Here is a 9,935-nt window from a genome sequence, read left to right as displayed (position 1 = left end):
GAAGTCTCTCAAAATATGTTAATCATATACGTGTGTTCAGAATTGAGTTATGACTCAGAGAATGGGTAGCTGAAGCACCTCATGAGCTGTGTGAGACACACTGCTGACTGTGGGGAGCGATCCAATCAGCAGCCGGACTACAATAACCTCTAAGGCCCCTGTCCCTGAACCTCTCCACCCCCCCATCCCCACGTGGAGGCCTCACAGTTGGAACTCCTCTCGTTTGACCATGTAGCAGCTTTAGGTCACATGGCCTACGACACCTTGATGAGACTTTAAGTCTGAGTGCCAGTCTGAACATATATAAATAAAAACAGTCCAAGAAGTCATACAGTGAATAAAGGGAAGCATTGAGAATACACATGGATTGGTTCTGCTGGTGAGCCTGTACCTCGATGACGTTCTTCCCTGGATGGTCCGATGCTATCAGCTTCTCTCCGTCGTCGTTCAGTTTGGTGACGGTGGCCTCTTTGGACTCAAGACATTTCCCAATGAAGTTCTGTTGGGGCAACGTAGATAAGTAAACAGAGGATCACATGTTGTATTTGTTAGTGTGTAGCTAGCTGTTATGTGTGGGTGCGCTACCTCGTACTGCCTCTGGCGGGCGGGGTAGTCGAGGTTGGTGTCGCTCCAGTCGTAGTTGACCCTCTCCTCCGCCTGCTGGTCCATCCAGTACAGCTCGTTGGTGCAGCGCTGCATGTAGTCCCGCAGGCCCAGCAGGTGGCGCTGCCGGCTGCTGGAGCTGGCCTGACAGAGGAAGGAATGTAAGAGCGAGAACACACATTCACATTCCCTGGATGCTAGAGTGCTAAGCTAACACATTCTAATAGAAAAATTGGTATGTCAATATTTAACAACATCAGTAGAGCTAAGTTTTATGGAAGTTAGTTAAAGCAAAAGTAACTCAAACCAGTAAATATTAAACCGTTTTAAATCATTTTAAAATTGGACATTTTCACCTGAAAGGACAATTACAGCATCCTGGTAAAAAGGGGACCACTCTATATTTTCCCTTCAGCCGATACTCTTTTATCTGCAGAGCAGCAGATTCGAATACAGTATGTCTGTAAATCTTTAATAATACCTCATTAATGTCCAGAAACAGGCACAAATTGTGAATTTGTTGGGGGCCATTTTACCCTGCATATTCATCTCCATTTGGTGCTTCAGTGAGTATTTGTGGCAGAAGGATGATTTTGATGAAATATAAAAAATCCCCATCATTTATTGTTTTGGACAAATGTTATTCATAGTTTATTCAAATGTCAAACTTTTGAGGAGAAGACACATTAGGTGTGTCCCCCAAAGGCTGCAGGCAGGCGTATAACTACTGGGATTAATAAAGGTCCATTTTATCTTATCTTATATAACAGCAGCCCTCAGTCTCAGGTTATTCTGATTAGAGGAATACACACAGGCTTTAAGAGTACATGTGTGAGGGTGTGCGTGTGCGTGCGTGCATGCTTGTGTGTGTGTGTGTCTGTGTGCGCGTGTGTGTGTGTGCGCGCGAGTGTGTGTGTGTGTGCGTGCGTGCGTGTGTGATCGTGTGTGTGTGTGTGTGTGTGTGTGTGCGTGTGTGTGTGTCTGTGTGTGCGCGTGTGTGTCTGTGTGTGTGTGTCTGTGTGTGTGTGTGTGTGTGTGTGTGTGTGTGCGTGTGTGTGTGTGTGTGTGTGTGTGTGCGTGTGTGTGTGTCTGTGTGTGCGCGTGTGTGTCTGTGTGTGTGTGTCTGTGTGTGTGTGTGTGTGTGTGCGTGTGTGTGTGTGTGTGTGTGTGTGTGTGTGTATGTATGTGGTATCTATTTACCAGTAGTTTGGCGTACTTCATCTGCAGGCTACTGACGTATTCCTGCAGAAACAGAGAGAAAGGAGAGTGAGCAGGAGACAGTCAGGGAACCTTTCAAACTGCAAACTACTGTTAAATAATATGTTGCTAATACTATTTAGTTAGCATTACATTACGTTTTGAAACTGTAATAAATAAAGCAACATATAATATCCATCTCAAACAATAGTTTTTAATCAACCAACACAGTTGTTATAATCCTTGCATTTTTTATATATTTTGAAGTAGTAATACAAATAATGTTGAAAAATGTTAGCAAACAAAAAGAAAGAGGGAAAAAAATTGTAAAGGTTAACTTAAAGAAAGGAGGACACTATGAATAAATGTATTGAAGGTAAACATGTATTTCTTCTGAGGGTCTAACGTTGTACCTTGTCTCCGCCGGAGGAGATGTGAGGGGCGAGAGCCTCCACCTCGCTGTGGAAGATGTTGTGCTCCTCCACCTCGTTCTCCACTGACGGCAGGTCCTGGCCAAAGCCCTTGTTGTTCAGGTTGTCCTGAGCAGGGAGACAGCATGTTAGTCCATCCATCACTCCTCTAGTCTGGCTCATACTGAACTTCCCTTTTTTTTTTAATAATGTTTAAATTGCCAAGCATATAAGTAATCGACAGTGCAGATAAAGCTAAAGTGTTAGGAAACAGCTACATAATGAGACAAGCACCAAAACAAAGCAACATTATTATTCATTTCGAGTCTTGATGTGTGCAACTGATGAATTGAAATCCAATATTCCCTCTCCTTATGAGAGGGTGGGATCATCCATTTTAAACAATGATTCAAAAGAAACAACAAGGTAACATAAGAAAATTGTGCAGATGACTGACATAGCAAGATACTGTGGAACAAGATGTGTTGTCCACTAATCCTGAGTGACCTCTATGAAGGTCATGCTTCCTACCAGCTTCTCATCCATCATGTTGCCCCAGTTGATGCTGGGAAGGCCCTCGGTGCGGGTCAGGTGGTAGATCCGGTCGTGGTCCTCCTTCAGCTTCATCACCTTCTCTCTCAGCTGCCTCATGCTGAACACACACACAGCACAATGTTTTTCTTTTCTTCTTCAGCTTTATATTGTCTGTGTGCACTTGACTGAAAGACCAACAGTTTCTTCTATCCATCATGTACAACAATGTGAAGCCCCATATAAAAGCTGGTATGGGGGAACCTGCTCATTTAGACTGACAGCGGTCTTCTGACGTTAGCTGCTCTGCTGCACTCACTTTCTATCTCAACACACAATACTATTCACATGTTACTGTCAATTCTTAAATAGTTGTTTAATTCAAGAGAGGAACAGGCCTTCAAATCTCATGTTTCCAGTCAATGCAAAGCAACTCTTCTCCATGTGTATCTGTTGTCTGGGATATTTACAGTGCTCTAAGTCTCAATCGTTCCACTTTGTCTTTTTCAACACTTATATACAAATTTTAACTTAGCTTCGTATGTAAATATTTATATTCAATTTATTGTATTTTATCTTTGTATTTACTTCTTTATTTTAAGTGCAGCAACTGGATAAATAGAGTCCTGTTCTTGATAGTGATTTTTAATGTCACATAGTACCAGGCTTGGGGAGTGACAGATGACATGTAACGGGGCTAAGTAATCAGGATACAAAAAAAGGCAACTGTTACATACAATCTATTTAAATGGGGATTCCTATCAGGATTACAATGTTTTAATAAGTTTTCTAATAAAGAATTATATATTATTGGTAGACTCACTATTTAGATTTTATTTTTGCTTAGTAAATAACAACTGGTTATATATTTCTTCTTGTATTTATCTGCATTTCATTTGATATTGAGGGATTCCAAAAGTAACGTAAAGTTTTCAGGTTGCATGACTTTTATATTGCGATACTCAGATTTGTTTTTTTTACAGGTTACTAGTAATTGTAATGGAATACATTTTGAATGTAACCCTCCAACCCTGCGTGGTCCAGTATAGTTTCAAGTGGGGGCGTACTCACTCCTTCTCGATCATCTCGGCCTGGGGGTGCTGCAGCCGCTTGGCGTTGACCGCGTCGTCGTCCAGCCCGTTCAGCAGCTCCAGAGACACCAGAATTCTCTTGTTGGTGTCATCCTGGTACAGAGGCTGCTTCCCCTCGTTGATCTTACTCACATCCTACACACACATACACACCCACACACACACACACACACACACGCACACACACACACGCACGCACACGCACGCACACGCACGCACACGCACACACACACACAAAGTGGAATGTTGATGATAAGGCGTTGACACACACATCAATAAGATTGTGTTGCCAGATCTATGAGGAAGACTTTGTTATCACACTGTACCTTGTTGAGGTTCTGCTCGATGTCATAGCTGTTCTTCTCCACTTTGTCAGCATTCTTCTGCAGCTTGTCGATCAGAGCGCTGAGTTCTGTGGACGGAGCGCTGCAGGACAAACACAGTCGGTTACATCCACGGTTTCTGTTTTCGGGACTAAAGTTCCAGTAAATGAAGTTGCTACATTTGGCTAAATAAAAAATAAGTAAAAATGTAATTAAAACTTTGATGAAGTCCAAAAAAGAGTTGAGGTTCCATGATATTTAATGAAGACAATAAAACACTATTACTTAAGAAAGTCCACAGCTTCGAATTGTCTGCACTTTATGCTTTAGGAGAATGTCTTAGAATAAAAAAACACCATAGCAGGTTAGATGGTTCCAAATGACTCAAGGCATTAGAGTTTGACCCTGCTGCCACTGTTATCTACTTTTATAGCTGTTAATGACTTTACGAATCACAGTTTGACTTCTTCTTGGAGCCCGGCCCTCATCACAGATAATGACCGTCACTGTGTCTGCTGCTCTGTTTAATGAACCACTGCCTGGTAGGTTAGGACGCCTGCAGACACTCAGGGTTCCTCAGGGTAACAGACTAACTGAGCAGGTTTTATTGTCATATCATGCAGCAGACATAAATCATCCCTCAGAGGACTCCTCTCAATGTTGAGAGTGTTAATATGGAGCACCGTTTGCCCTCCTTCACAACTTTCTAAGAGAAAGTAAGAAATAACACAAATATGTTGAAGGTCATTTAAGAAACAGTGTGTCCATTTCACAGTTTGTCCACCAGAGAGCACTGTCAAATACTACTCAGTACACCTGTGTCAACTTTTGACCAAACTAACATAATGTGTTTTTGGCAGACATTGTTACCGGACTCTTTGGACTTCACATGGTGGTATTGGTACCAATTTATATTTGTCAGTCAAATAATTGTTTTATTTTTAACTTTTTATAACCTCCATGCATTGCTTTTTGTTTATTCTATTTTTAAATACATTTTTGGAAGGAATTCCATTTAGGTTATGTCCCAAGTAAATGTTTGACAATAATCTTACAGATCAACACCATGTAAGCAAATACCATACTAGTCATTGCCCTCAAAACATGCTATTGTTGTGTTTCTGTGTGTGTGTGTGTGTGTGTGTGTGTGTGTGTGTTTGTTTGTTTGTTTTTCTGTGTGTGTGTGTGTGTGTGTGTGTGTGTGTGTGTTTTTCTGTGTGTGTGTGTGTGTGTGTGTGTGTGTGTGTGTGTGTATGTATGTGTGTGTGTGTGTGTGTGTGTGTGTGTGTGTGTGTGTGTGTGTGTGTGTGTGTGTGTGTGTGTGTGTGTGTGTGTGTGTGTGTGTGTGTGTGTGTGTATTGGTGGGGGCAAAAAGAGACCATGTCTGTCAACTTAAAGCCACCATCCATCTCCTGTCACGCACGCACACACACACACACACACACACACACACACACACACACACACACACACACACACACACACACATACACACACACACACACACAACACACACACACACACACAGAAAAACAAACAAACACACACACACACACACACACAGAAACACAAACACACTGCTGCACACAGGTCCCTGACTTTAATATGAAAGCTGGGCGGACATTAAATGAAACTAAAGACTGTCAGAACAAGTTTGAACCGGTATAAGTGTAGAGTTCTGCAGAAGCAGCAGGCAGTTTGTCTGGTGAAGGAAAAACACCCTGAGGAGTGTTTCTGTCACAACAGCTCATCATGACAGCAAACACGTACAGTTCTCTGTGAGAGCTTCAGAGCAACACTCTGCATGTCTACCTCACACCTGTGATGTGAGCATGAAAGAGATCAGCTGGCTGTTCGGAGCAGGACGTATGATATGCATAGTAGCCAATACTCTTTTCTTGCATGTTTACAAATGATCAAACCACTGGTTATGAAAAGAGCATGTGTAGAAAAAACACAGATATTCTTGTTCTAAATTTGAGGACAGATGTAAACTAATGCTTCCTTTGTCGTTGTAATGTTAGGACTGCAACTGAATGTGTCCAACAGCTTTATATTACATAACTAAAACTGTTTTCTCAAATGCAAGATTACTGCTCTTTAGCCATAATTCAGAGGTCTGAACACAATGTAACAATAATGAACCCACTACACTACATATCCTGTGCTCCAAAACATGCTGTCAACAGTATCCAGGGAGGTTCACTGGCTTTAACTCGTGCTTGGAGTTGATTTTTCAGGGAAGCAACTGGCACTGGAGCGTTAGCTTGAGAAACACAACTCAGATGTTTCCACAGGGAGAGGGTTCAATCAGAAGCAGAGAGCCCCCGCCCTCAGTCACAGAGTGGGGGGTGCTGTCCCAAAGCCTCAAAGGAGAACACCACCCATAGCAGTGCTGACACATGGCCGGATGATGAAACACAGAGTGTCCTTTTAACGTGTCTGTGTATTGTTTCCAGCCTCTTTGGGAGTCATGTTGCTCTTTATTGTTTACATCTTTTTGTGATTGTTTTGTGCCTCTTTGAGGTTGTTTATGTCTGCTTGTGTCTCCTGGCCGTCTGTTTGTCGCTACGTTCATTTGTTGATACATTACATCTCTGTGTAGCACAAGCCTGTTTGAGGCTCTGAGCCCTGTAGGCCATCCAAAGGAGAGGACATTGATTTCAAACCTAACAGTTCCTCTGGATACCTGGTCTTGTTTCATTCTTCTCTCACTAACTTCAAATAAGAGTAAACCGTAACAGGCCTAAACTAGCCTTTCAATTTATTATTGTTTGGATGCACAGGGAGGCACTAATCCCCAGCTTCAGGAGATAGCCATGTTCAGATCTCAGGCTTGGACTTGAATCTGTCATTAGCCTGGCTCGGCCTGAGAGCCTGCCAGACACCTGAGATCACAGCAGCAAACACTAACTGAATAAGAAGAGGGTGGAGCTGCATTATTCAGATTCCAACACTGTACCTACGTGTGTGTGTGTGTGTGTGTGTGTGTGTGTGTGTGTGTGTGTGTGTGTGTGTGTGTGTGTGTGTGTGTGTGTGTGTATGTGTGTGTGTGTGTGTGTGTGTGTGTGTGTGTGTGTGTGTGTGGGTGTGCGTGTGCGTGTGCATGTGTGTGTGTGTGTGTGTGTGTGTGTGCGTGCGGGTGGGTGTGTGTGTGTGCGCGTGCGGGTGGGTGTGTGAAGGTGTTCAGCAGTGAATACAATGAGGACCTATCTTTACTAATGCATCCTTATTGTCTCATGTACTAACATGTACATTAGTATGGACTTTTATAACTATGTGCCTAATATATAAAGTTCTTATTTCTTTAAAAAAAAAAGTGTCTTCTCAACCCCATCACTGTTTTGTTACTATGCATAAAAGAAGAGTAAATTCCTCGTATGTGCAAACCTATTTGGCAATACAAGCGATTACAATTCTTTAAATAAATGAGATTCCATTTCAGAGCCAAGTACAAAGACCCTAGGTTGCATGGCAGGAGTTAGATAGGGCATTCCTTTCCTCTCACAGGTGGGTGTGTCAGTGAGAGGAACACACCTTGCACTGAGAACCATCTGAGAGGTAGATTAGTTGGTCTTTTGGAACTTGACACTGTCAGTGACTTTTTTCCCCTAACCCCCTATTACCTGCTGAGTGACAGGAGCAGGTGCTCTACAGGTAGTGTCTTTAAAAGGCAGAGAGCTGGAAGGACATGTGTTTGACATGCAGTGGGATAATGATTTAGTAAACCAATCTCAGCCTCAAATGCTCTAGATGTGTCCAGGGTAAGAAACCAGACTGATCTCCCCACACAACTAAAGCCCAGAGAAAGGGACAGGGAGCAGAGCGGGAAGTAACTAAGTACACCCAAGTACTGTACTTAAGTACAATGTTGAGATATTTGTACTTTACTTGATTATTTCCATGTTTAATGCTACTTGGTACTTCTACTACAAATCAGGGGTATATTGTGTACTTTTACTCCTCTACATGTATTTAATACCTTTAGTTACTTCACGGATGTGGATGAATGATGTGAAATATAATCAAGTGTTAAATCAGACTTTAGTTCCACCTGGAGGAAATCCACAAGCTACCCTGCAGTATACAAAGTCATTCAAACTAGCTGCACCTTTACCAGCTTTGAGAACACTTTAATGATCAATCATTATAAAACATATCATATATATTATTCTGAAATGGACCAATCTGCACAATGAATACTTTCACTGTCGCTACTTCAACTATATGTTGATGCTAATACTTTTCTACTTTTACTTGAGGAACAATTTGAATGTGAATTATTCCTACACTTCTACTTTTACTCAAGTACCAGATGTGAGTACTTCTCCCTCACAGGGCTTGGTGCAGTGGGAGAGGCCGTTCCTCACATTGTCTCCGAGGAGGAGCGAATACTTATCAAACCAGTTACTACGACTTTACTACCGCCTGTCCACCACACCCTCCCTGAGTTAAAGCTCACATTATGCAATCTGATCCACAACCTCTTATTTTTGTCTACCGACACATTCCCATTAGGTAATCATTATCAAATAACTAATTGACTTTTAAACGATCTTTAGTCGTGCAGAGGGTTTCACTTGGACAAACGTCAGACCATACTCTGTTAGAAAATATACTGAATCACAATGACGGCATTTGAACGATATGGTTTAAAGAACTTTTTTGTTATTAAGTGAATCAATGCTGAAATATGTTTAATCCGGCAGGTGTGTCATACCATAGCCTACTTTTCACTTTTATTTTTATAGCAGAGTAATTCAGTGGAAGAGGTTTGTCCAGAACCTTTGCGGAAGGATTTCATCGTCATGTTACTCCATTAAATCATACAGTTTTAAGGATTAGGTCAAGTTATGTATGTGACTTTACCGCAGAGCAAGGTCACTTTAAAGATTGTAAATGAAGTTTGCAGTACAAGTACAACAGCCCAGCTCCGCGGGATAAGACACTCCGCCACAGGTCGGTAAAGTAGTCCCTGACTCACCTGGTCTGAGGCTGTGTTATCGCCGTGGTCTTGCTCTTTTTCTTGAACATGTTGACAGGTCACCTGTCAGAGGCTTCCGAAGAGAAAACAATCCAGCAGCACAGGTGAACCTCGGCGGTGTGTGTCTCTGTGTGTGTGCTCTGCTCGCTCCGCTCCAGTATATGTGTGTGAGATGTGTCCACACTGTCAGAACCTCCCTCCCACAGAAACTGCACTGAGCCTTAACATTTAGTTTACACACACACACACACGCGCGCGCACACCCCCGCGCGCACACACACATGCACGCGCGCACACACACATACACACATACACTACAGTATTTATAGCTAAACACTTACATTACATTACATTTCATTTAGCTGACGCCTTTATCCAAAGCGACTTACAATGACCAATTACAGGGACATTCTCCCTGGAGTAACTGAGGGCTAAGTGCCTTACCCAAGGGCACACTAGTGGTGGTGTTCCTGGCGGGATTTGCCTACCTATGGTGGAAAGTAAATAAGTACATTTACTCAAGTATTGTACTTTAGTACTATTTTGACATATTTATACTTTACTTGATTATTTTCATGTAATGCTACTTTATACATGTACTCCCTACATTTCAGAGGTGAATGTTGTACTTTTTACTCCACTACATTTGTTTACACTCACAGTTACTATTTACTCTGTACATATAAAAACACATATATGCTGGTAAACACTGAGAAACTGAAATGTTGACTTTAATTAAATGTAGGCCTATTATATAAAATCTCACATAACTGTCTATCTATTACGTTTAAATAAA

The 9,935-nt window shown here is 42.0% G+C and overlaps 1 protein-coding gene across 1 annotated transcript in view; it reads right to left on the bottom strand.

Moving 5' to 3' along the window:
• ppl (periplakin) overlaps window positions 1-9,309 on the bottom strand; it is a 19,006-nt gene extending 9,697 nt beyond the window's left edge. Inside the window, exons 1-8 of the mRNA XM_079643438.1 lie at window positions 9,140-9,309; window positions 4,159-4,258; window positions 3,813-3,967; window positions 2,742-2,862; window positions 2,214-2,339; window positions 1,804-1,845; window positions 586-747; window positions 392-499 (exon numbers count right to left, since the gene is read on the bottom strand). Of these exons, the coding sequence (XP_079499564.1) occupies window positions 392-499; window positions 586-747; window positions 1,804-1,845; window positions 2,214-2,339; window positions 2,742-2,862; window positions 3,813-3,967; window positions 4,159-4,258; window positions 9,140-9,189 (864 nt within the window). The 5' untranslated portion in view covers window positions 9,190-9,309. The remainder of the gene's footprint in view (window positions 1-391; window positions 500-585; window positions 748-1,803; window positions 1,846-2,213; window positions 2,340-2,741; window positions 2,863-3,812; window positions 3,968-4,158; window positions 4,259-9,139) is intronic.
• Window positions 9,310-9,935: the final 626 nt, after the last annotated feature.

The sequence above is a fragment of the Notothenia rossii genome, assembly GCF_949606895.1.
Source record: "Notothenia rossii genome assembly, chromosome: 8".
NCBI lineage: Eukaryota > Metazoa > Chordata > Actinopteri > Perciformes > Nototheniidae > Notothenia > Notothenia rossii.
This window is presented reverse-complemented; position numbering and strand designations above follow the sequence as displayed.